The sequence below is a fragment of the Delphinapterus leucas genome, chromosome 15 (assembly GCF_059928025.1).
Source record: "Delphinapterus leucas isolate spDelLeu-1000000601 "Yukka" chromosome 15, BTC_Dleu_Yukka2, whole genome shotgun sequence".
Taxonomy (NCBI): Eukaryota; Metazoa; Chordata; class Mammalia; order Artiodactyla; family Monodontidae; genus Delphinapterus; species Delphinapterus leucas.
Window position 1 is genome coordinate 27946131 of NC_143143.1, and position 27103 is coordinate 27973233.

The 27103-nt window shown below is 47.8% G+C and overlaps 1 protein-coding gene across 1 annotated transcript in view; it reads right to left on the minus strand.

Annotated features, from left to right (window-relative positions):
• The window catches only part of SNX29 (sorting nexin 29), a 549073-nt gene that overhangs the window by 191546 nt on the left and 330424 nt on the right, over positions 1-27103 (minus strand). The window contains exon 17 of the mRNA XM_089896147.1: positions 13869-13985. Coding sequence (XP_089752273.1) covers positions 13869-13985 — 117 coding nt within the window. The remainder of the gene's footprint in view (positions 1-13868; positions 13986-27103) is intronic.

Below are 27103 nucleotides of genomic sequence, written 5' to 3' on the forward strand. Positions count from 1 at the left end.
TTACTGAGAAGATGGGACCACGGCTCATCCGGCTCTGAACTTTTCAGTTGCCTAATGTAACAAATTCCTTGTTCTGCTGATGCCACTTTGGCTTGGGTCCTCTGTTTCTGCCACTGAAAGCATCCTAACTGATACAGAAACGATGATCCCTTCCAGGTCTGGCATTCATTTTATTTTATTCCATGTTTTCCTAGGAAGGTCAAGCCCTCAAAAGAAAAACCCAAAGGAAAGCCTTCAATCCCTGCTGCCAAGGAGAGACTGGAGCTACTTCAGGACACAGACCATGTCAATCTTGTCTTTGATCTCCAGTTCAAAGCATAGTACGTGGAACTCGGGAAACTGAGAAATTCAACACACATGGACTGAATGGATACATCAATCAGACGGAGGTCTGCAAACTGTGGGCCCCTAGATAAGCTTTACTTCTCTAATGAGCATCGCCATCAGAGCCACCATAACTACCACCAGTATCATGGTTCAGTGAGTGCTACCCAGGTGCCAGGCACCAAAAGCTCTGCAGAAATTATCTGACTGAGGTCCCATCACCACCCTAGAAGGCAAGTAAGCTGCCACCTCTGAAAGTCACCAGGGCCAGCCACAAATAACTCTGCTCCTTCTAGGTGCCTGGTAGGACTGCACGTCCTCACTTACCTGCAGTGACCTGTGTCCAGGGGACTTGCTTTGCCAATGAAATAAGAGAAAAGTGATGTGTCTCATATCCAGGTGGAAGATAGAGTGTGTGCTCGGCCAGGCTGCTCTGTCCCCCTACCACAGCCTGGGTCTGGGTGTGAGAATGATGACAAGATGCAGCAGAGGGCCAGCAAACCGGTGAAGGACATGCAACATGGATGAGACAGAAACCATTGTTTTCTATAATGGCATTTTGGAGTTCTTTGTTACTGCAGCATAACCCAGCCCGCCCTAATATACCACACCTCATTTTACAGACGGGAAAACTGAGGCTCAAAGAGGTGAAGGGCCTTGTGCCAAACCATGCTGTTACTGAAGCAGAGAGGCACGTGTAGGACTGGAGAACACATACTTGGCCATTGTTGGTCAAATTCTAAGGAGTTGTGATCCACCCCCACTCCGCAACCAGGTGGCTTAGGGCTTTCACTGCCAGCCTTGCCCACACACTCTTGGTTGGAAACCCCGGGCACTAGGAAAACAGAGGTGTTGATCCCTCTGTACCTCAGAAACCAAGAGTCCACCCTGAAACAGCAAAACTGACAAATACCAAGTTCCCCAAAGCCCAAGACATGTGAAAGTAGAGACATGTAAGAATATATACAATTCAGTATAATAATACAAAAAGCATGGAGGAGAGCGATGAAAGAAATAAAATAGAACCACTATGGAAGACCAGACCAGAGAACGTCAGTATGCAGAAAGTCCTGCCACAGAATTTCCAGATCATAAATTTCTATACAATCATTTCTCTATAATCAAAAAGTAGCAGTAATTTTGACTCAAATGCCTCTTGACCAAAGAGTGAAACAAAACTAGTTACAAGATTCACTGTGTCCACAAAACAAACAAACAAACAAACAGTGAATGCTGAGAGGAAGCACAGCTTCTCCTGGCGTTAGGACCTGCGAGAACGCCCTCCCATGGGTGCCCCTCAAGGTGACAGGGATGTGAATTAGTGGGCGTCTTCAGTGTAGTCCCATGCTAGGCAGCCTCCTAACATATGGGCCGGTGGCCCCCGTCCTGGCATTCGTGCCCTGTGTCATCCCTTTCCCTGAGGGTGGGTGGGCCCTACTGACTCACTTCTAACCAACAGATGAAGGCAGAAGCGATGGGAAACCAGTTCCGAGGTTATAAAAGACCGTGACTTCCATCTTGCTGGTCTCTCTCATGTTTTCCTGGCTCGCTCACTGCAGTGAAGCAAGTGGCTATGATGAACCAGGGTGGTGAGAGACGGCCTCCAGCCAACAGCCCGGGAGGAACTAAGGCCCTCAGTCTTAGAGCCCCTGAGAAACTGAGTCCTGCCAACAAGCACACGGGCGAGTATGGAAACAGACCCTTCCCCATCAGGCCTGAGATGTCTGTGGCCCGGACTCAGAGAAAGAACCAACTAAACCACATGGATTCCTGAAACCATAAGATCGTAAATGTTGCTATTTCAAAATGTTGTTTCTGCCTCTACGTTTTGGGACAATTTGTTATGCAAAAACAGACAACTAGCACAGTCCCTAAACAAGTATAATGATGAGTTTTGTTCACTGTTTCTGTGTTACCCCTTCATGAATCGGTGGCATACTGCCCAATCTGTCCCAGTGATGCTACGGGAACCAAAATAAGGGGACCTAAAACTTTGATCCTCTGATAAAACAGAGAGAAGTACTTCCCACACATCAGCCCATCACAAGGCACCGTTGTGATGTTTGCCACATTTGTGTACTACCTGCACTACATTTTATTAATGTTATTTATTAAATCAACTCACCTTTTTTAGTTATAAAATTTACTCAAAAGGAAATCACTCTAGCAAATAGAAAACCAACTACACTTGCTATATAGAGAAGGCAAACTGAATCCAATGAAACCAAAACTCTATTAAATTCTAGGTGCCAGTGGCTCTCAATACCATCTGCGTTAGAATCACCCAAGGCAACGAGGGGGGTGCGCCAACCCCACTGCAGAGATTCTCCTTCTGCTGAGCTGGGGTCTAGATACCCGAGAATAGATACTCGTAGCTTATGGGCTCTGGCGAGGGCCTGGATGCCATCATCTCAGCTCAGCTCACGTGAGTGTCTCCTCCACCACACTGCTGACCAGGAGGGCCCAGGGAACAGTCCATTCTCTGCATCACTGGTGCCCAGGTCAGCCCCCGACACATGGAGGATGCTACTGTGTATGCAGTGAATAAATAAACGAGGTATCATCCTGGATCCTGGGGATGGGCAAGATCGGACCGCTGTCCAGGGGTAGAAGTGATATTCCTGATGGGGGCCCGGGTCAGAGGGGGCAAGCCTCCTCCAGCCAGCCCTCGCTCTTCCATCAACAGTTTCCCCAGTTAGGACAACACAAATTCTCTCTGTGACTGATGGATAATTTCATACTCAAATTGGAAATGCTTAAACTGAGACATCACGAAAATTGGGGTGGGAGACATATGATAGTTCCCTGAACATGACAGCAAATAAAAAATGAAAACAGCAATGTTGATCATCTCATGACATATAAATCCATGGTCCCTTGTAGGTGTAGGGAACTGGCATAGAATGTTTTGCTTCAGTCAAATTCATCAAGTATTTTTTTTAATAAATTTATTTATTTTTGGCTGTGTTGGGTCTTCATTGCTGCACGCAGGCTTTCTCTAGTTGTGGCGAGCGGGGGCTACTCTTTGTTGCAGTACACGGGCATCTCATTGTGGTGGCTTCTCTTGTTGTGGAGCACGGGCTCTAGACGTGTGGGCTTCAGTAGCTTTGGCACGCAGGCTCAGTAGTTGTGGCTTGCGGGCTCTAGAGCACAGGCTCAGTAGTTGTGGCGCACGAGCTTAGTTGCTCCGTGGTATGTGGGACCTTCCCAGACCAGGGCTCGAACCCGTGTCCCCTGCACTAGCAGGCGGATTCTTAACCACTGCACCACCAGGGAAGCCCCATCAAGTATTTTCTGAGCATCCATAGTCAGGATGCTATGGTGGGAAGTGAGAACTAATATTCATTCATTCATGCCACAAATATTTAATACTCTTTACCAGGTACTGGGGACACAGTCAAGTATACAACAGACAAAGGGAGACAGCAAATCAACAGCTCTATGCGAAGCAGTGATAAATGCCATGAAGAAAAATAAAGCAGGGGGTGGAGGTGCTATTTTATTCAAGGTTATGATAAGCTGATATTTGGCCCCTACTTTGGGTGATTTAGAGGTATTAACCTCATTTAATTCAAACCTCATACAAGTCTCTCTTGTGGGCATCACTGCATTTAGGGATGGGGACATGAAGACTCAAAAAGTTAAGACCTACCAGCTCCACGCTTACTAGTCCTAAGGACTTGGGGACATTATCTATCTTACTTGTGCCTTAGTTTCCTTATCTCTAAAATGGAATCAGTAATATCTACCTCATGGGCTTGCTACTACATGTAAAACACTTGGGGAAAGATTTGGTATATAAAAGGTGCTCAAAAGATTTGGTATATAAAAAGTCTGGGAGCAGCTTCCTGTTGAAGGTAGGAGTGTAAATGTCACTCCCACTTTTAAGGACTTCATTATCTGATGGAGAAGCCAAAGGATACACCCATGAAACTAGTGGATGACAATATCCATGAACGCACCATATTGATTTACACCACCAGTCCCCCTGATAGGCCCATCTTCCCAACCAAGTTCTACTCATCCTTCAAAACCCAAGTCAAACCTTTCCTCTCTGAAGCCTTCCAGGACAATCCCAGCAGTTAATTAACCCAACACTGTGCCACCATTACACCTGATTGTACATAATTCTCTTATTTGTTTGTTACTTCAGTTACAAATACGTATCAAGAGCCTGCCCTCTGCCAGACCCTCCTCATACTCCACTGCAATTACGTGGCAACATGTCTCTGTGTGTCCTCCACTGGATAACAAACTTCTGTCCAGTGGCAGAAAAAAATCAACTGCGTCTAAGTCAACAGAACAAATTCATTAATAAGTAAACAAAGGACAACATAAGAAAAGTAGACAAAATGGGTGGTCCAGAGTGGGGGAAAGGATTACAGGAATTCAGAAGAAGTTAAAAATAAAAACAACTCAGTACTGACCAGGCCACTGAGGGATTTAGAATGAGCTAGATTTTGAAGGGTGGGGAAGATCTGTAAGGGCGGGAAGAAAGGAGAAGGTAACACGTACCCAAACTCTTAGAGTAAGGATCTCTGGGAGAGGGACACTTGTATTTTATACTCTCTTCAGTTGTATAGTACTTAATTTCTTTCAAAAATAGATTCTTATATTATTTGTGTAATTTAATAAAAAAAAATTTAAAGCATGTCTTCTGAAAGACAGAAGGCAGAGAAGCAAGGCAATGCAAGTAGAAGGGCATAGGCAAAGGTGAGGGGCAGGACTCCGTGGCCCAAGAGCGAGAGGCAAGGACAAGGCCAGAGTCAAGTCCTGCTGCAGCACCTGCCAGATTCTTTCTAAAACAAGGCTAATACTATATATAAAATAGATAAACAACAATGACCTACTACACAGCACAGGGAACTCTACTCAATACCCTGTAATAACCTACAATGGAAAAGAACCTGAAAAAGAATATATACAACTGAATCACACTGCTGTACACCTGAAACTAACACAACACTGTAAATCAACTCTACTTCAATAGAAAAAAAAAAGGCCAAAAAAAGATCTGCATGTACGGAGGCACTGGGAGCCACAGCTGGCTGTGAGTCTCACTGTAACAGGGGAAGGAGGTGATTCTCATTGGAGACACATGCTCTCATGCTGGCAAAGGCCATGACACCCTGGGACAGAAAAAAAAAAATCTGAGTGGACACAAGGTTTTTCTGACTTTATCAAAAGCCTTGTCAAAGTCAGATCTCAAACGCCTGGCTGGCAACATCCATCACATCTCAAAACACGGCCACCCACTTCGGTGTGGATAAGGCCCAGAGGTTTTGTGTATCTGGGAGAACACAGCTTGAACCCTGGTCAGCAAAATCCTTTTCCTCAGAAACAAGAGCAGAAGCTCTGCAGACCCCACAGGCAATTCCAAGATGGTACCCGTCCCTCAGGAAGAGGTCATTTTCAAAAGAACAGGCAGCCAGGGGTTTGGCTTGGTTTCCCAGAAAAGACGACAACAACAGATCTAGGCACAATCGGCTCTGGATCCCACAAACCAGCTGACCAGGGAATCAACCTCCATGACACATACAGTAAAAACAGCATTTATTTCCACGGGAAGATTACATAAATCCACTTCAAGGAGATTGGGAATGCTTCCAGAACAAACTGTAAGATCCCTCTGATGCCCAGATGCCACTCTCCACTTTGGCAGCCCCAAGTTAATGATGGACCAGGAGAGAAAAAAGAAGAGATGGGCCTTTTTTCAAAAAAAATATTATAAAAAATAGGAAGAAATCTTTAAAAAAAAAAAAGTGAGTCACATGCAATTGGTGGGGGAGGAGGGCTAATCAGATGGGAACTCTGTTATCCTGGAGAAAGATATTTATTAAGAAATAAGCACACAGAATATATTTAGAGGGTTTATACAAGTATAATCACGTGGCTATTACGTATCCTTGGAAATACAGTGTGTGTTAATTTAGCAGAAATAGAATCAATTAAATTAGGATTTAGATGGACATGTCTTAGTCAGTAGGATTGACAAGGCACAGTGGAGACAGGATGGAAGAGGCTGGAGAGTCTACATTTTGAGGATGACAAAAATGACATGAGTCAAGGACAGCACCACAGTCTGACAGCACGGGACAGAGGTCCAAGCCCAGGCCACATGGCTGCTTGACCCTCAAGAACAGCTTTTCCAGGCCAACAACATAAGATTGAGACACCTACATGCCAATAAAATACACAGAGGTCAGGAGCCAAGCAACCCGAAGTCCTGAGGCTGAACCCGCAGGAGCGGTGAGGGTAGAGTCTGGGAGCAGCTTCCATAGAAGGCAGGGAGTGAGATCAGGGCTACCACAGTAAATAAAGAAGAGTAGGCCTTGTTTGCACCTATAATAGGTGGGTGTGGGTCATGAGCTCAGGATTTCAATTCATCCGACTCCGAGTTCCTAGGTCAGGTGAAAACAAAAGAAGAAAGAGCGAGCTGCTGTCAGGAAGGACGTGGTGGTTAAAGAAGGGGAGCACAGGGCCTGGGAGCCCCAAGAGCTCCCTGACTGTCGCTGCCTGTCATTTTTCCTGCTGGTGGGGCCGTGAGCAGCGAACTTAAGCCGAGTGATCACATGGCCACGTGAGCAAGCAGGCAAAAAGGGGGGCAAGAGTTGCTTTGTAAACCTGGCTTCTATCTCTTCAGGGTCGGTGGCAGGAAAGGTCTCTGAGTTACCTGTCTCCGCGCCAAGTCACAATGCAGTCCAACCAGAGAGACGCCAAGTCAGGCAAAACATATTCTGCTCTTGACCTTCTCAGGGGTGGAGCCCATGTCCTCCACAACCCTGCAGCATGCCCCACACTCTGTGTAAAAACAGCCTCACAAAACACGAGTGACGGACAGGCAGCAAATGCCTCCCTGAACCCACAGCTTAAGTCATTAGGGAGCCCGATGTGCACACGTCTTGATGACTCTGTACCTTGCCAGTGCTTCCTACTTGCATCAGTAAGGGATCAGCCTTGTGGCAAAGCTTGCACGCGCCGCATTTGTCAATTGACACAAAACTCTGATCTTACTGGAAATGTAATTTCAAAGTTCCACACCCGTAAGCCTTGGGTAGCCAGGCTCTGCCTACCCAAATGCTAAACTGTAGCCCCTCAGGGCTCCCCAAAGGAACCCAACTACCCACAGCCATGAGTGAACCAGGCATAAACCAGGGGCAAGACCTGGGCACATGGGGGCAGACAGACCTGTGAGTCCAGCATTAATGCCAAGGGGTGTGTGATCAGGTGGGCAATTTGCCCATTGACAGAAAAGGGTGACTGGACTCAAAGAGGGGCTTTAATTCTCTGGCACTGAGCTGTTTAAAGTGGGTTCTGCAAGCATCTTTCTGGATGATTTTGTAACAAAAACTAATATTTCTGACTTAAGCCTCTATGTGAGACATATTTTTAGCAGCCTCTCTTAAATGGCACTTTTAAAAATAATCTCCTTCAAGACGGTAGACGATTAGAACACGGATGTCCAAGTACCGAATTAAAAAGCCTCTTATAATTTGGAATGTGCTGTTGAGAGCTGCTGTGGGACCGCAGACAATTTGGTGCTTGATCATTAGACATTCGGCAAGTGCCACCAGCTGAAAAATATATTTCTTTTAAGCTCTGGACTTAAATAGCATCAGCCCTCAAATGAGATCCCTCCCTCGGAAGGTTTTAAAGATACCAAGAAAGTCCCAGGAAGCATTTTATTTCAAAGTAGACCCTATTACAAAACTTGAGACGAGCTTTGTCCATCTGTCTCACCCCTGAGATTTAAATTCCTCATCTTTCTCTCCCACCAGCTCAGTCATTTCAATAACGGAGGGAAGGTGGCCCATGGAAACACCATGCAGCTTGCAGCGAGGATTAACGGGAAGTCTCTGGCATCCAGCAGCCTCCAGGACAGCACCTTTCTGGATGATCAGATACTGTGGTTAACAGTGTTTCCATAGATACTGCAGGTGCGTGGCCCGACTCAGACAGCAACTGCTCCCTGAGTGACTGTGTGCCAGCCTCCGAGAAGAGGAAAATAAACACAGCCCCTGTCACAGGGCGGCTATCTAGCCACAGATTAAAAAAAAGAAAATTCAACACAAAGTGGTAATACAGGGTGACAGATGCTGGGGCACGAAGTGCCACTGAAACAGATTAAGGGCCAGGCAGGAGCTCAGGAGGGATGCAAGCAAGAAGGGAGAGTCTGCAAAGACTTTCGTGGAAGCTGATTCTACTGTAAGCCACTTCAGGGAGCCCGAAACGGAAAGGATTTGCAGTTTTTCAAGGCAATTGCAACAAACAGCATCGTCATCATGCCACAGAGCAATGTAAATGTCTATGAAACTAGAGACAATGGGAAGGGAAGGGGGAGGGGAGAGACAGAGCCTGAGACAGTGGCAGAGAGAGACTCAGAACTGGGGAGAGACAGACAGACAGAGGCAGAGAAACCAACACGCACACAGGAGGTGAAAGAGAGAGACAGGGAAAGACAGGCAGAGGCAGGGAAAGAAAGGAGCAGAGAGTGAGAAACAAAGAGGAGCAGGGAGAGAGAGACACAAAGAGACAGAAGAAGAAACAAAGAGATTAAAAAACAGAGACAGCAAAAGAGAGCATAGAGAATCCAAGAGAACCGCACAGTCCGCTGTCTGGGAGCCAGTGTGGAGGAGGCCCAAAGTGCCTGGGGTTCAGATGACTGAGACCCTGGCCAGCTGGGGAGTCAGCAGAAGGCCAGTGGGACCCAAGACTGAACGCCTGGCCGGCCACTCACCCTGGGTAGAGCGGGTGCAGGCCCAGTGCGCCCCACGGCCAGGCAATGCCACCTCCTCCCCTCCGGGCCCTGTGAAGCCCAGGCCAGGGCGGGTTCACGGGACAACCCGCGCTGCCGGGACCTCCCTGCAGCTGGCGTGTGGGGTAACGAACATGATACATAACTCGGCCCTAACTTTCCTAAATGCATCCCTTGAAAAATATCTTAGAAAAGATGGTCCCTGGGGAAATAATGCCTACAAAGCATGCCGGAGCTCCCCTTCATGGACGGCCATGAGGCAACCTGGCAGAAAGTGCTACAGCAAAGAAGCCTACTGACCATCCTTTTTCAAGATGATTTATCACAGCACCCCCTCCTTTTTTATATGCACCACCTGCCTGCACCCTTTGAATTATTATTCTACTCCTCCGAAACTCTGCTTTCTCCAGGTTCCAAATTTCCAAAGAGCCTGTCTGATATCAAGATTAAGTGATCAGTAAGAAAAAAAAAAACAAAAACCCAATCAACTTTGATGTACAAAGCGAGGGGGGGAGACAAGGAAGGGGGAGATGCAGTCAGGGAGTGGAATGCGTGAGAGCTTCACCAAAGAGGGATCTGAATCTTTAAAATCCCCAGGAGGGTTGTGCTTGGAGCACAACAGACACTAAATTTTGCTTGAAATGAAAAAGGAAAGAACACAGAAGAGTAAACAGCATGGTGTTGAAGAATGAGATGGTCCTGGATCTGCAATCTGGTGCAACTGCGGAGCTGTGTGCCTCACGGTGAGTCCTGAGACCTCTCTGTGCCTCGGTTTGCTAAGCTGAAAAATGGACCTTATTAGGTCCATTATATACTATACAGGGTTGTTCTGAGGGGAAAGGATAAAAATGCACGCCAACGCCAAGCACATAGTACATGGCCCTCACCAAACAGACAAGGGAGGGGACAGGTGAGAGACTGGTGACAGGAGGACAAACCAACAGGGCTGGTGCTTTGAATCAGGGAAGCGATTCTACAGACCTCAAGCCACACGAGGCAGGGCACCTTTTCTGCTTAAGTGGAGGTGACCCACTTAAACAGTACTTAGGACAAAGAAATAGAGACCCACAGAAGGGGCAGGAAAAAGAGGAATCCAACTTCAATTACATAAAGTGAGACCAAGTTTGCTTCCCCTGTGGGAACAAACTTGCACTTAATGAGTTGTTTTGCCTTCAGCTTTCCCTGTGCTCTGACTGTAATTGACCTCTACATCCCGTCATCTTACAAGGTTCTATTTCTCTGTCTCCATTTATTATTCAAAATAGGAGCTGTTCTCCCAGAGAACTTTCAGGGCTGTAATCAAATCCTGCTAAAAGGTAAAAACAAAAACAAAAACAAAAAACTACAGCATTCATTCACATGTTATACTGCGGGCAGGGGGTGTATAATGAGGAGAGAGTCCTAAAAATACTTCCATTCAAAAAAAGAAAAGGAAAAAATTCAACCCTTAATCCTTAAAATAAGAATTTAACCCTTCTCCTTAAAATAAGTGACTTCTTACAAGTCTATAATGTCATGAAAAGATAACACTGAGAAGAAACCGTGTCCCTGCACCTATCTTTTAAGAAATTTATTATTTGGTGCATGGAGTCATCCTCTGCTCTATGAAAATGAAGTTCTCACTTAGCAAACATTTACGGAGCACCTACGATGTGCCAGGCAGGGTGCTGGGCACTGGGGACTCAGAGATGAAAACGGGGCCCCTACCACGTGCCCAACACCAAGCACCTTTACCGGCAGCATCTCGTGGAGCCGCCCAAGCGGCTAGTGCCACGTTACTCTCCAACTTGATGGAAGAGGAAACCGGGGTTTCCGAATAAGGCAGACCCGGTCCTGACCATGAGGCCCTCAAATACTCTGGCGGCCTGGGAGGAAGTCTAGTCCGGGGTCAGCAGAGAGTGGAAACGAAGGGGTAGGGCAGCCTCCCACAAGAGAGGCCTCTCACGGGCTCCAGAACTGAAGCTGAGTTTGCGGCTGCCTCCCTCCTCTGCCCCGTCTGTCTGGCTCTGGGCAGATGACTGGAGCGGGCCTGAGGCAGTAACAACAAGGTCAAGATGTCCCCCTGGGGCCAATGCCCAAGTAGCCAGCTCTTCCCAACAGCCTTCAGGACCGCTTTACTCCCTCCTCACTTCTGGCCATCACAACCTGCCCGCAGGAAAGGATCTGATGATGGTTCGAGCTGCCTCTGGGTAAAGGGATGTCACTGCCTTGAAGGGCAATCAGACTGGAAGCAAGAGGGAGCCTGGCAGGAGGAGAGAAGATGGGCTTTCATGTCAGAGGGGCCCAGGGAAAATCTGGACTCCACCACTTACTACCTGTGACATTCCCTCATTCCCTCATTCATTCACTCAATAAGTCAACTTATATTTATTGAGCACCTACTATGTGAATCAATGGGATTCAAAGGGAGCAGAAAGAGACATGGAACTTGCCCTCAAGGAGGGGCACCTCACGGAGAGACTGATTAGTGAGAGATAAATGTAAAATCACAGCAAGAGAAGAAGGGAGAGATACATATAAACATCACACTCAACATGGAAAATCTGACCTGGTCAGGTTTCCTGAGGAGACGATGAGTAGATACTGAGGGGTGAGTTACCTGAGGCCAGAGCCTTATTCCAGGCAGAGGGGACAGCAGGAGGAAGCAAGGGACCCGGAGCAGAAGAAAGCTGATGGGCTGGGGGCCCAGCACCGCGGTGGAATATAATGAGAAGCCCAGCGGGGCCCTGAACCCTTCTGCATCTCAACTGCCATGTTTATTAAAGAGGATGCTAATCCCACTCGACTCACAGGCTTGTCTTCAAAATCAAATGAGAGAATGAAGGTGAAGACCCGTGTGTGCCTGACACACCGTCGGAACTCTGACAACCGGGAGTTCCTGACGGACGCTGGCGCTCAGGAAGGGTTTTCCTGCAACAGATGGAGGAGGATGGAAGAAGATGCTAGTCCTCCCAGCGCCCCGAAAGCTTGCAAGACGAGATCTCTGGGTCTACACCCAGCCAAGTGTAGCCCCATGAGCTGCCAGACAACCTTCTATTCTAAATGTGGATTTCACAAGGATGTTATTGACAGCTCTGGTGTAAAAATAAACATGGGAAACAACTCAATATCCATCAATGGGGGCCTGGTTAGATAAACCTTGGTATTATCAGTTCAAAGGAATACAATGCAGCTCTTTAAAAGAAGGATGCAGGCCTACACGTGAAGTACAATAAAATGATGTCTAAAGTACATAGATAGGTGAGAGGAAAGTAATATAGAGAACAGGGGATAGAGCCGCTACTGGTTGTTAAACGTGTAGGTGTGTGCGCGCAGCTTACTCAAGCAGTGCTCAACTCTGTAAAGAGAAACCCGGGACGGATCACTGTTATTGCCTCTGGGCAGGACAATAAAGGGCCCGGGATAGGAAGGAGATTTATTTTTCACTGAACATACCCTTTTATACTTCTTGGCTGTTTAGCATGGATGGGTGTAACAAGGTTTGTCAAGAGCCCAAATTTTGACAATTTTCAATCGTTTAAAAAAAAAAATTCAGTCTTTCACAGCAGACAGATCTAGATCTGTCACTCCTCACCATGACTCAAAAAAACTCTTAAAAAAATTATGAGACAAGAAGAAATTTGAACACCGATATTCATTGGTATAGACGAATTATTGATAATGGAGGCCTGACCATGATATTCTATTTGTTTTCTTCATTTTTACAGCTACACACTGAAAAGTCTACAGATGAAACTGCCTGGTATTTGATTCAGACCAATATGGAGGGGAAAAGCAGGCACTGGTAACTTGAAATAAGATTGACCATGACTGACGACAGCTCATTTGAACAATGGTTACGTGAGTGCATCACACATCCGCCGACCTTCAGGTGTTTAACATTTGACATCATAAGAAAGTTTTAAAGCAAAGAAGAAGCTATTATAAATGTGCATAAAGGACAAGATGCTCTCAGCAATATGATTTGCAGTAGCAAAATACTGGAAACAACCTAAATGTTTATGAACACAACCAGATTTAAAATATTGTAGTATTTCATTCAATAGAGAATTAAAGAATCAAGAAAGTGAACAAACTAGGTCAGCAGCTCTCAACCAGGGGTGATTCTGTCCCCCAGGGGATATTTTGACAATGTCTGGAGACATCTTTGGTTGCCATGATTGGGTGGGGTGCTACTGGCCTCTAGTGAGTAGGAATCAGGGATGCTGTTAAACATCCTACAATGCGCAGGACAGCCACCCCACAAAGAATTAAATGGCTCAAAGTATCAAGAGTGCTGCAGTTTAAAATCCTCTATTAGATCTATGTGGGATGGTCCTCAAACCATAATACTAAATAAACATAAACACACATACACACAAGGCAAACAGATATGTACAAGTATACCATGTAGGTAAAAGTTACACAAAACCGAAACTATTTATTTCTATGGAAATTTATCCATGTAGTAACTATAAAAACAGGGAGGAGAAGGCTATATGCCAATTTCAGAATATCGATTATGGGTACAGGGCATGAAATGGTGCCAAGGGGACTTTGACAGATTTTGTAGCATTTTAATTACTTTACCCCCTCCCACCCAAAGGAAAGCAAATGTGGTAAAGGCTAATGCACGTAAAATCTAGATAGTGGGTACCTGGATGCTCCCTCTTTTAGTCTCTGTATTTTTCCATACCCTTGACATTGAACAAACGTAACAGCACGGCTGTGAGCAGCAGAGGCTGGGTGGACCGACAGACGGTGTGGGCAGAATGGCAAGGCCAGGGCCTTGCCGGGTGGGAACACTCACCGGCCCCCGAAGGTCGATGAGCTCCTGCCTCATCTGGGACACGAGGGCTTCCTTGGCCACCAGGGCCCGGTGCAGGCGCTCATTGAACTCGATCAGCTCCCCGTGCATCTCTGCCACCTGCAACACACAAGCACCATGTAGTGAGGCTCGGAGGGCAGACCCTCCCCACGATTCGCCCCGCCCTCTCCAAGTCCATCACTTGTCAGCAAGGCATCAGGAGGTTGTCAGGCTGGAAACAGTAACACTGCTTATACTTACGGACTAGCTACGCAATCCACTCAGAAGCTGGATACGTTTTTGACTTGGTTGATTTTAACATTATGGACTCAACGGTCCCCAGTTTATGGTCACAATATGATTGTATCATGTCATTTTTGGACCTTAGGCTTTTGTTCTTAATAAATGAATAATTTTCTGGCAAAGGCTTTCTTTCTCATTCGAGTTGTGCCTGTTAAGAATTTCCCCGCTAATGGTACAAGTAGAATGACCGACCATTTCTGTTCATCAGGGCCTTGGTTCTGAAAACCAAGAAAACAGAACCGGAGCCTTGTTGAGGATGGTGACAGTGAGGGTGACAGACACACCTGCAGCAGCACAGCTGCCCTATGGTCACTGCTCATGCTATGCCAGGAAAATACTTGAGGAAGATATTATTGCTCCTACCTCACAGAAAGAGGAACAATGTCAGAGGTGTTTAAGGAGCCGGGCCACAGTCACATAGCTAATAAAGGGCTGACTCGGCAGCCCTGGCTCTTGACCACTGGGCCACACTCCACAATCCTGCCGCTCCACCGTTTAGCCCATTCAGGCCTGCCAAGAGCCTGCGAATTTATCCACGTTTCAATACACTTGGCTGATCCCAAATAAATAAAAATGGAGGGTGCGATAAGATAGCCCATGACTGATGTACAGAATCAGTAACAGATCTTTCAAGCTGTAACTTACAAACAGAACAAAGATATCCCACATGGTCAAAACATACAGTAATTTCTCTGATTACAAGAGTGATCTTACTGGGGCTTAAAATCAAATTCAACTGTAATTTATTTAAATGTTTTAGAGAAATGTGAGAATGTAATCTTGCCATGCTCATCAGGAACCCTGAAGGAAGGATCTGGCAAGCATCTTACAGAGAAGCCCCCCAGAATGCAGAGGTCAGGCAGACCCCCACTAGCCCCTGTCCCTCTGCCCTTCTCAGAAGATCATCCCTCCTATACCCCAGACTTCAGCCAGGTACTTACTACATTCTATACAACACATAAATAGTATCAGACCGTTTATAATAAGTATTCTATGTGAAATATAAAACATACTGTCAGAATAAAGAAAGGATGTAAGGAGAAGCTCTGTGGGAAAAAGAAGAGTAACCTGAATCTTGATGCTTCAGGAGGAATAAAGGCAAGCCCTCCTTTTTATTTTTATTTTTTGGATATGTTATATAAAGGGTAAAAGGCATAGGAGGAAATAAATGAAAATACGAACATTAGTCAAGGGGTATTTTTCTTTCCATTCTTTCTACTTTTCTTTACTTTTTAGTTTCCTAATAATTTATCAGAGAGAACAACCACTTAGCCTCTTTCAAAGAATTAAAATTTTTCACCTGAAAGGGGAGCCAGGTGTAATCAACGTGAAATTTATCAGGTTCCCAACCATAATTCTGATGCATCCATTAATTTGCTCTGTGAATCTCCACTCAGATGTCATCCCCTCTCTGTCCCTCAGATGCTCACCTTTTTCAAGCCAGTGTGAAATGCAAAGTGAAAATGGCATAAAAGACACTGCAATAGCCATGCAATTAACAAACGGAGAATAAGTCACTGAGTCTTTTAACGACTTTTTTTGTCATACAGACCTGAAGTTAATATTCCCCCGTTGCCTTATTCCTTTTGTACAAAAAAAGCTTAAGATGATCTTTTGGCCTTTCACAAACAAATACAACATCACTAATAACGACTGTTCGACTCCTCCGCACAGAAATCACATAAACCCTCCACGAGCTTCCTCAGGGCTGAGAATCCATTTACCACACAGCAAGCAGGAAACATGCACAACTGCCAATATCACTGCTAGATACCTGCTAATATGCCCCCACAGAATGCAAGCTTTAAATAAGGGCCACTGTCATTTCTAAAGCAAGGCAGGGTGTTGCTTTGTTTTCGTTTTGTTTTGTTTTGTTTGGCAGTGGAAACCAGAGTGTTAAAACAATTTTCCATAAGTGCATAAAACACTGACACATCCCAGCTTCAAGCGGTGTTTATCATGAGCTGTCAAAACGCTGGTTCTCTTTTGCAGCCAGAGAGTAACTTGACCACATCAGACAAAGCTTTGATTTCACTAGGGAATGGCGGGGGTGGGGGTGGGGGGGGTGGAAATCTTATGGAACTGAGGAGACAAATTTGATGAAATAATTTCCTGCAGTCATTAAAATGGCAATGCTCATTGTTACTAGGCAAAGCTCTGAAACCCTGAATTTCTCCATTACATATCCCTACAAACACTTACTGATATAAACAGCTTTCATCTTACATAAACCATACTGAGCTTACTATTCCTCAAACAACTCTTTCCAAACTCTGCTATAACTAGAAATGAATTCGAGACCCAGAGAGAGCCTCAGAAGAGAAATGTGAGATCACAAATGGTTCCCATTATCATCAAAATAAAAGGCACAACCACTGCCTACCAGAATTTCTATGAGGCTCTGAGGGCATTTACAGGTTTCACCTGACCTTCTTCCTTCATTATTCTCAATAGCAGCAGGGAATAAGAGAGAGAGAGAGACAGGGGCCCTCCAATCCTTTCTCCACCAAGCAGCAAGAGTGATCTTCCCAAAGCAACAGCTGATGTTGTCACCTGCTGTTTAAAAACCTTCAATGCTTCTAACTGCCCTAAGGATAAAAATCCACCCTCCTTCCAGGTCCGGCCCGGCCTCTTTCCCTAACGCCATCTCCTGCCCCTCTCCTCCCAACAACTCTCCATAATGTCATTCAGCCCCACGGGTCTTCTACGTTCCATAAACATGCTGAGCTCTAGGAGGTCATCCTGTGGACAAAGAGGAGAAGGACACAGCCAGCAGAGAAAACAGCAGGTGCAAAGGCCCAGAGGTTGGCAGGGAGGTAGCTGAGAGAGACAGTTAAGGGCTCAGACTCCAGTGCAAGACTGGTCTTGGCTGGATTACTTAACAGTGTGCTCCTGTACGAGTCACTTAACCTCTGTGAGCCTGAGGCCTGTCACCTACAAAATGGGGATTAAAAACCACACTCACCAGGACATGGCAGCAACCTAAGTGTCCATCGACAGATGAATGGATAAAGAAGATGTGGCATGTATACACAATGGAATATTACTCAGCCATAAAAAGGAACAAAATTGAGTTATTTGCAGTGAGGTGGACGGACCTAGAGTCTGTCATACAGAGTGAAGTAAGTCAGAAAGAGAAAAACAAATACCGTATGTTAACACATATATATGGAATCTAAAAAAAAAAAAATGGTTCTGATGAACCTAGGGGCAGGATAGGAATAAAGACACAGACATAGAGAATGGACTTGAGGACATGGGGTGGGAGGGGGAAGCTGGGATGAAGTGAGAGAGTGGCATGGACTTATATACACTACCAAATGTAAAATAGAGAGCTAGTGGGAAGCGGCCGCATAGCACAGGGAGATCAGCTGGGTGCTTTGTGACCACCTAGAGGGGTGGGATAGGGTGGGAGGGAGGGAGACGCAAGAGGGAAGAGATATGGGAACATATGTATATGTATAACTGATTCACTTTGTTATACAGCAGAAACTAACACAACATTGTAAACAATTATACTCCAATAAAGATGTTAAAAACAAAACAAAACAAAAAACAAACAAAAGTGCTCACTTCACGGGGCCGCCGTGTGGATGAAATGAGCTGCCGCCCTTAGCAGGCTTGGCACCATGTCTGCACGTGGTAAATGCTCAGTGAATGAAAGCTCATTTTACACGGTGGGTGATCACGTGAAAGGGACATGAAAGAGGAGGAGGAGGAGAGGCAGGTCTCCGGAAGCCACATGGAAAAGGGCCACATGTTCCATAACAAGTGGCTCAGACGGCTCACCGGCTCCAAAGCAGGAATGTCACCAAGAGAATTGCTAACCGTCAGCCAGGCACTGTTCTCGGTGCTGGGGTGCAGGAAAGTCATGGGGTTCACATCCTAGAGGTCAGACAAACTGGACTAGAGCTCAGAGAGAGAGGAGGACTTGGGAGATGGGGGATCGGGAAAGGCCTCGCCCAGAGACAAGACTCAGGAGTCACTTCTCGAATCGGCCTTGACACGTGCCAGGCAGCCTCCTGTGGCCGATCCATGCCCTAAATCACAGCCGGGCACTCACTGTGTTCTGGCACCATCAACACTCAGGGCCACTTTAGAAGTCTGTCGTGTTTCTTACTACTCTCAGCAGTTGTATTTCCTCGAAAACTAATCTGAAGGCGGTTAAGGAGGTGCCATTTGACAACACTAATGACGGTGACAAAGTCAGAGGGAAATGCCAGGTGGAGGTACACTGACCACAGCTGATGTAGCTTCCAACAGAGCCCAACATGGGCCAAAGCACTGGGAACTGAGCCCCGATTCTCTGAAAGGCCCAAGGGAACACGTGGATGGCAGCAGGTACGGTTCCCAAGTTATATCTGGCAGGTGCACAGCTCATGAGCTAATAAGGTGTGAATGCTTGTCAGTCAACATTTGGGTTTTGTCGTTTAGGCTGGAGAGAAGACGGTAGAAAGACTAAAGAAGTTTAAGTCACTAGGCTGTTTGGCAACATCTGTCAAACTTCTGAAATCACTTACCTGTGGCTTAGCAAACCCCTGCTGTGGAGTAGCCTGTGCCTCTATTTGCACATGTGCTCAAGCAGACGTTTAGCTCTAAATGGCTGGAACCCACCTAAATGCCCAACCACAGGGAACTGGTGCAATCTATCAGGTTCCACTGCTCTCTCCCACTGCCTGCCACTTGGCAGACATCACTAGTCAATCACCGCTACCTTCCTCAAGAAGATACCCAGTCAGCCCTAACCAACTGATCAGTGTGTTGGCCTACACGATGACACCTATTTAGTATCCCTGGCATAAAGGGTCATCATTGACGGGGAAAGGCGTCATCAAGGTGACATTTGAGTTGGGGATTGTAAGATGATGCCTTTGGAGCTTCAAGAGACTGAGCAATCCCTTCCAGCTGAAGCATCAGGGAAGATGATCTCCAAAAATAATGTGTCTGTGAAAAAGCTTTTAAGTCTGTGAAAATCCCAGGAATTATCATAATTACCTGCCAAATCATGAAAAGATTATAAATTAAAAAAAAAAAAGCCTCTGGCACTTCCTTTTATATCAGAATGTTCTATCTAATCACATTCAAGTAAGTTTTGCTTCATCCCTCCTTTGGCTACCACACCAAATTAGACACTTCCTGATTTATTAGACCAAGACACCCCCAAATTTTAACAGCAACTGAGACTCTTTTGGTCACATACTCAAACTCTCTGAGAATGTTCACTTGATGCCTCAGAATCTACCTCAGTTTTATAAAACACACAAACTGTTTGTGGGTCCCAGTGACACTGGCCGTGGGCAGGGATCTAGAACCTCCCTCTGCGGTGAAGACACTGCACCCGCCTGGGTAAAGACAAAGCCCTAGCCCCAGTGCCCACTTGCCTTAACATACTTTTGAACACCAACTATTATATCCATCAGCTCATGTGACCCTCGCCACCCTCCTGTAAGGTGGGCAGGGCCTCCTAGGGATGGGGCCTCGAGGCTCAGAGAGGTCAGGCTGTGAGCCGAAGGCATCAGAGTCAGAGCCACTGTCTGTGTTCCCTGCCCTCCACCCTGGGGCACAGGAGCCCTTCAGGGGTTAAGGAGATGAGTCAGTCCTGCAGAGCAGAGGGAAGCAGCACAGTGTGGACCAGCGGCTCTCAAAGCAAGCTGATCATTAGCTGCTCGGAGGGCTTCTGAGAAATGCAGATTTCTGGGCTTCACTCCCAGAAATGCTGATTCAATGTGCGGGAGTCCAGATCAATACTTTTTTTTATCTGTACGTGGGCTTCTCACTGTTGTGGCCTCTCCCGTTGCAGAGCACAGGCTCCGGACGCGCAGGCTCAGCGGCCATGGCTCACGGGCCCAGCCGCTCCGCGGCATGTGGGATCCTCCCGGACCGGGGCATGAACCCGTGTCCCCTGCATCGGCAGGTGGACTCTCAACCACTGCGCCACCAGGGAAGTCCCAGAGCAATACTTTTTAAAGACCCCAGGGACTGTGATGATCAATCAGACTTGGGAACCACTGTCAAAGACAAAGGGGAAGGATGTCACACACTCAGGTGTGAATTGCAGTGGGGCCACTCCCTAGCTTTAGAAACCTAGGTTTTTCAGTTCATCATTTGTAAAACTGGGATGTCACGGAAGCTCCTCTACTTGTCAGCTCTCAACTTCCAGATTCTCAAGGAGGTGAACAAAGGCACAGCCAGAGGAAAACCGCATCAAGCCTGCCGGCCAACACCAGATGGCAGCAACCACCACGCGCAGCGCTGTTACTCCTGCGATGGCAGAGTTAAGTCTGCAACCGAGGGGGCCGTGAACTGGGGCAGGGATGTGAGCTGTCTGCTACCCACCTGAGGCAAGCACAGAAATTCACAATAAGCATTTCGAAACATCTGAAGCAATTTCATATTGGTATGAAATCCAGGAATTCCGGAATTTTTCTAGTTGGTTTTTTTTTGTTTTTGTATTTTACACAAGTACCAGTTTGCAATGAATTGGAAATACTTAAAAACAAACAAAACCAGGGCTTCCCTGGTGGCGCAGTGGTTGGCAGTCCACCTGCCGATGCAGGGGACATGGGTTCGTGCCCCGGTCCGGGAGGATCCCACATGCCGCGGAGTGGCTGGGCCTGTGAGCCATGGCCGCTGGGCCTGCGCGTCTGGAGCCTGTGCTCTGCAACAGGAGAGGCCACAGCAGTGAGAGGCCCGCGTACCGCAAAACAAAAAACAAACAAACAAAACCAAAACCAAAAAAACCCCAAAAAACTGGCTCTTCAGCACAGAAAGTTTGAGAAGCACCTATCGACAACACAGATGCTATACTTGAAACAACGTTTTGCATTAATAATCATTAGAAACAATGACTAATAATAACAATGAAAAAAGCCAAAATACGACCATTTTTGGATAAAATTTGTGAAGAGAATTGAAAAAAAAAATAAGAACCAATGTTATCAACATCTGTTGGTCTTTTAGATGTATATACCCTGTTTCCTTGTACAGAGTCAATTTAGGCTTGAAGACTAAGAAAATCAGGAACGTTAGCTGAAACAACACATGTCCAGACCTAGCCGAGGTCACAGATGTCTTCAAAAAAAAAATTACAGCTGCCATCGCTCTCTTTGAGACTGATGGTGGGCCTTGCCCACAGCTGCCTGATCATGCCCATCTCCCAGAGGAGGAAGGAGAGGCTCAGGAACTGAGCAGCAAACCAAAACAGAGGCACAAAGAAGGTAGACACCTCGCCCGAGGCCACACAGGAAGCAAGCAGCAGAACTGGTGTTCAAATTTCTGAGTCCATGTTTTGGACTTTCCACCCTGCTCCTCTGCATATACCATGACCAGGATGCTGAGCTGGCATCTCAAGATACCAGAGGACCTGGAGGAGGTGATAAACCTGGGATCAAGTACAGAGAGCATTACCCAGATAAGGGGCACCATCACACACGCGCACGCGCACACACGCACACACTCCGGGAAAATGCACCGTCTCTGGCTGCTCCCGAGGCCCAGTCTGGCTTATAACAGACCAGTCTGCAACCAGCCCCCTCGGGGGGACCCTGACAGCAAGGGAAGGAGCGCCCAGAGTAAACAAGAACCTTAGCAAAGGCAGGAGCTACTGTGAAACTCAGGGTCCAGGAGAAACCCAGAAACTTGGCCGGCAGCCAAGATGGGCCTTCTTCAAAGTGGTCATTGCTTCATATGAAGGCATTGTGCAAACAAGTGTGTAAACGAAAATTCCAACATGAAGACATTCCAGGGCACTGTCAGGAATACTTGGAGATGTTTGGTATCAACGAGCCCTCTAAGCAGGGCCTCGAATCAGGTGTAGAAAAACGAGGGGCATGAAGGTCAAACCCAGGTCCTGTCTATTCACTGCCGTGTGACCTGGAGTAAATTACTTCACACCTCTGACTCTTGGTACCTTCTTTATAAAATGGGGGTATTGTTCCCTATTGTCCAGATTTGTCATGAGGAACAAAGGGATGACAGAGTTTGGGGAGCGCCCAGTGCCTGCCACAGTGAGTGATCCTTAATTCATCGTAACGGAGCGCCTCCTCAGGTCCGGCAGTGTTCCAGGTGCTTTACAGGAGCAGGCACCACGGCCTGGGAGGTCGAGCTTTATGCCCATTTTACAGATAAGGAAAGCAAGCCTCAGCAAGGTAAAGCATTGCCCAAAACCAGTCTGCAAGAGGGGGCCGGTGTGACTGCGGGGCTCGGGGCCCTGCATCTCCCGAGTCTCTTGTTTCCTTGTGCCTTCCAGCCCACCTTGCGCTCTGATTGTGCTGTGTGGGGCTGACCCCGGGAAGGCGTGCAGGCTTGCCCTGACGAGGCAGAGCTCTGGGATCTCAGGACTGATCCTCCTGGATCACTGTGAAGCTGCCAAGTGACAGGTTCACCAGGAGCCCAGAGAGCAGCTTCATCCTCAAGTCCACTGAGACAGCCCCACTTGGGCTCCATCCGCAGCGCCACTGAGATAAGCAGAAGCCTGCAAGGAGGCCGAGGGATAAGTTCCTGTGGAAGAGAGACTTCCTTCATCTCCTCTGTAACGAGCCGTTCTGTGCTCAGAACGCCGGGCTTGAGAGAAGGGATGCTTAAAAACATTTGGCTGGTATTATGGTTTAATGGGGGAGGAGGAAACACCCAGAACTACTTAATTACAGGACGCCTCTGAGAAACAGACGTCATGTAACTGTTAAAGCCCAGCCACAGAGCTGCCGGGTCCCTGTCCCAGACATTTGCCCTCATTTCTCCCGACACCCGACCATTCAGAGGATACACCGGGCAAGCTGTTGAGAAAGGTCACACACGGCAGCAGCTGCCACCCACCCAGATAACACCTTTTCTCTCCTGCTTTCCACTAATGGCCCTTAAAGAGCACAGGCAGAATATACAGAAATGGCAATAATAAAAGAGCAGCCAATACCTTCCTGGTGGTCGTTTGAGACAAATGAGCAAGGACAGGGGAAGAAAAGCAAAAACAAAACCCTGAGCCCCAGCTCTGCTGAAAGACACGCTCCTATCAGAAGAATAACACAAGAGGCATCATGCATCTGTGGAGGTTTTTAAACAGGTTCCATCAGCCGTCACCCATCCTGGGACTTCCCTGGCGGTCCAGTGGTTAAGAACCCGTGCTTCCACTGCGGGGGGCACGGGTTTGATCCCTGGTCAGGGAACTAAGATCCAGCGTGCCGCGCAGCACGGCTGAAAAACAAAACCTGGTCACCCATCCTGGTGGCATTACCAGAGGGGTCACACAGCCTGGTGTTCAAGGCACCAACTCCAGAACCCAGCGACCTGGGATTCCCCCCCTTCTAGCTTGACTTCCGGGAAGAAGCTTTCACCAACCTGGGTCTCAGTTTCTCATTCATAAAATGAGGTTAACAGTGCAGATTTCACAGGGTTTTTGTGAGATCTGAGCAAGGTGATACACAAGCAAGAGGTGCTCAGCTAGGAGCCCACAGGCACTGAGCGCTCCATAACTGTTGGCCATTATTATGCCATTAAACCGGCCCCAAGAAAAACACCCGGTGTCACTGGTCCCACAGAATCTACAGCCTTAACCACCTTCAGATCTGTCCCCACTCTTCCATCTCTGTCACCCAAGCCTTGGTTGAGAAGCCCCCCATCTCCCACTTGGACAAACACAACAGTCTCCAGCTGCCACCCCGCTGCCCTCTTGTCCTCCGCCCCACACCCAAGGTGGCGCTCAAATGGCCTCCCTGTGACCCAAACCCGATGACATCCTTTCTCTGCTTAAAACATTTCACTGGTGTTGATGAAGAAATGACAAGAGGTCTGCAATTTGCTTCAAAAGAATACGGAGGTGAAGGCAATGGAAGGTTAGGCATGGAGTAGGATTGGCCTTGGCAGCTGGAGCCAGATGAGACTGTGTGATGGGTACAGGGGGTACGATACACTATTCTGCTTACATTAAATTTCTCCATAATCCAAAGTTTAAAAATATCTTTCAATGGCTTTCCACGAATTTCCCTGACATGGCGTACAAGCGATGGGAGGAGGGGCAAGGTGGGGAAGGGAGGGAAGAGGTGGGAAGGGGAGAGAAAGAAATATTTCAAGGGAAAAACCGACACTGATCATATGAGATTTCATCCTGCCCCTACACTTCCCTCTGTGCACATCTCCTAGAATGCTATCCACCCTTCAAAGATGAATTCATATCTCAGTTTACCTTACTCCCCAGATCCTTTGACACATTTATCCATGTTCTCCATAAATGATTCCTCAAGAGTGTAAGAGCAGTTACTGTTTTTCTGAGCACTTACTACATGTCAAGCACTTTCAGGGCCACAGAAAAAGGCTCTTTTGTAAGAAAAGGTGTGTCTCTGAGCGGCCACAGCCCCGCAGGGGCTCAGTGAGTGGCGCATGGGCTGACACAGCTCCCACTGGTCCTGACAGCCACATGCCCTCACGCAGTGTACAACCTGCACAATGACACACAGAGACCTTAGACACTTCGCTAGGTGCCCTGCTTCTCCCATCTTACAGGGGAGGAAACTGAGGCCCAAAGCAGCTAGAACATTCACCCATGGTCACACAGAGATGAGGGCGCTAGGTGACGCCAGACCCACGCTCCTTTTCTTACACAAGGCGCCCACAGGAGGAGGTGTGGCCCTGCGTGGCCAGCCTCCACGCACCCCAGCACACAGTGCCACCTCCCAGGCCTGTCATGGAACGCGAGACCTCACCCGACTCCACATGTCTTCCTAGGGACGGCGGCCAAAGCCACGGACACCACCAGACACTTCCAGAGCTTATTTCTGCTGGATCAGTGAAGGGTGGGGGGCAACAGAGGAGAAGACGGTGAAGGCTCCTTTCTGTTAACACAGCAGATAATGTCATTTACCTGCCATCAAACAATGGTTGTAATTATAACCCATTACAAGTACAAAACACTGTGCTCAGCCGGGCTTGTGAAAATGGGTCAAGAATTACTTTCTTCTTTCTTTCTTTCTTTCTTTTTTTTTTTGCGGTACGCGGGCCTCTCACTGTTGTGGCCTCTCCCGTTGCGGAGCACAGGCTCTGGACACGCAGGCTCAGCGGCCATGGCTCATGGGCCTAGCCGCTCCGCAGCATATGGGATCTTCCTGGACCGGGACACGAACCCATGTCCCCTGCATGGGCAGGCGGACTCTCAACCACTGCGCCACCAGTGAAGCCCAAGAATTACTTTAAAAGGCTTTGCTAGGTGTCCCTGGTGGCACAGTGGTTAAGAATCAGCCTGCCGATGCAGGGAACACGGGTTCAAGCCCTGGTCCAAGAAGATCCCACATGCCGTGGAGCAACTAAGCCCGTGCACCACAACTACTGAGCCTGCGCTCTAGAGCCCGCAAGCCACAACTACTGAGCCCGCAAGCCACAACTACTGAAGCCCGTGCGCCTAGAGCCCATGTTCCGCAACAAGAGAAGCCACCGCAATGAGAAGCCCGCGCACCGCAACGAGAAGCCCGTGCACCGCAACAAAGAGTAGCCCTGGCTCTCCGTAACTAGAGAAAGCCCGCATGCAGCAATGAAGACCCAACGCAGCAATCAATCAATCAATCAATTTTTTTTTTTTTTTAAGTCTTAAAAAATGGCTTTGCTGCCCTCTCCTTTCAACTGTCAACTGCTGTTATAGGCTTGTTCACAGAGGACAGCTATCGATTCCCAGGGATCCTGGGCTCGGAAGGCAGCTCCGTGCTGGCCTCATCTGCCTCCCCAGCACAGAAAGCTTTCTCCAGCCTGCTGGTGGTGAGGTGGGGAGGTGGAAGGAGGAAGGGGAGAGGCCATCACCATCAAGAGCAAACATCTGCTGAGCGCACACCCTGGGCCGGCCCCAGCTCCCAGCATCGTCCCTTTGTGAGCTCATCCACAGACAACCTTTTGAGGCCCAGCCACGGCACTATCTCTTCTTTAGAAATTCATCTTCAGTATCCGAAAATTCTCAGAGATTCATTCATTCAACAAATTTCTATTTGCATCTACCAAGCCCTGTACATCTATCAAGTACTACAGACATAGTGGCAAATGAGAGAGAAAAATCCCTGCCTTGGTGGTTTCTCCATTCTAGCAGCGACACTGCCCTACCCCGACGAGGAGACGGAGGTGCACGGAGGTTCAGTCCTCATCAAGACTAACGAGCTGAGGCCTTGGGCTCTGAACTTGGAGCCCACGCTCACCACCACCACGAGGGACCATCTCTTGGCCCTGGGGTGGTTCATTTATAAAGTTCCTCCTGTCTGCAGCCACTGCTGGAATGATTTCGTTCGCCTATGCAGTCATTCGCTGGTGTGCCAGGCGCTGTCCTGGGTTCTCACTGGGAGCTCACCCTCACCAATAGTGGAGCTGGTGGATATGCCACCTTCTTTCCAGGTTCTGGCATCAGTGGTGACCTCGGGGAGCTCCCTGCCCCTGAGGGATTCAGACACTGACAGTCCCCACACAGCACAGCCAGTGTCCCAGCCAGAACACAGTGGGGTCCCGGGGGCCGGGGGAGGGGTCCAGGAGACTGTACACAAGGGGAGGCTTGCGGGGCGGGAGGAGGTTAGCCAGCAGGAGGCAGGAGAACCAGGTCACACCCAGGCCCAGCCGCGTCCGAGCCGCAGCACTCCTGTGCCCCCCAGCCTCCTGTGCTATAAAGTGGGGACCCATCGTGCTGAGCGGGCAGGGCTGGTGGGAGACCCAGATGGAACAAGAGCTGACCTCAGAGCCCCAGGCTGTCACACAGGAGGGGCTCACCCTGGGACAGCTTCTTCTCATTCTTGAGAACTGGATGCCACACCTAGGAAGTTACATAATATCACAGATCTACCAGTCGCTCCCCAATTCAGAGGTTTCTCCAGAAAATATATCACCCTGAAGTGCCGTTTTTAAGTTTATTGTGCAGGGTGCTGGAAAGCACAGGATTTCATATAAAGATGTAAATCCTGAAATTATGTGGCTCTTTGTCA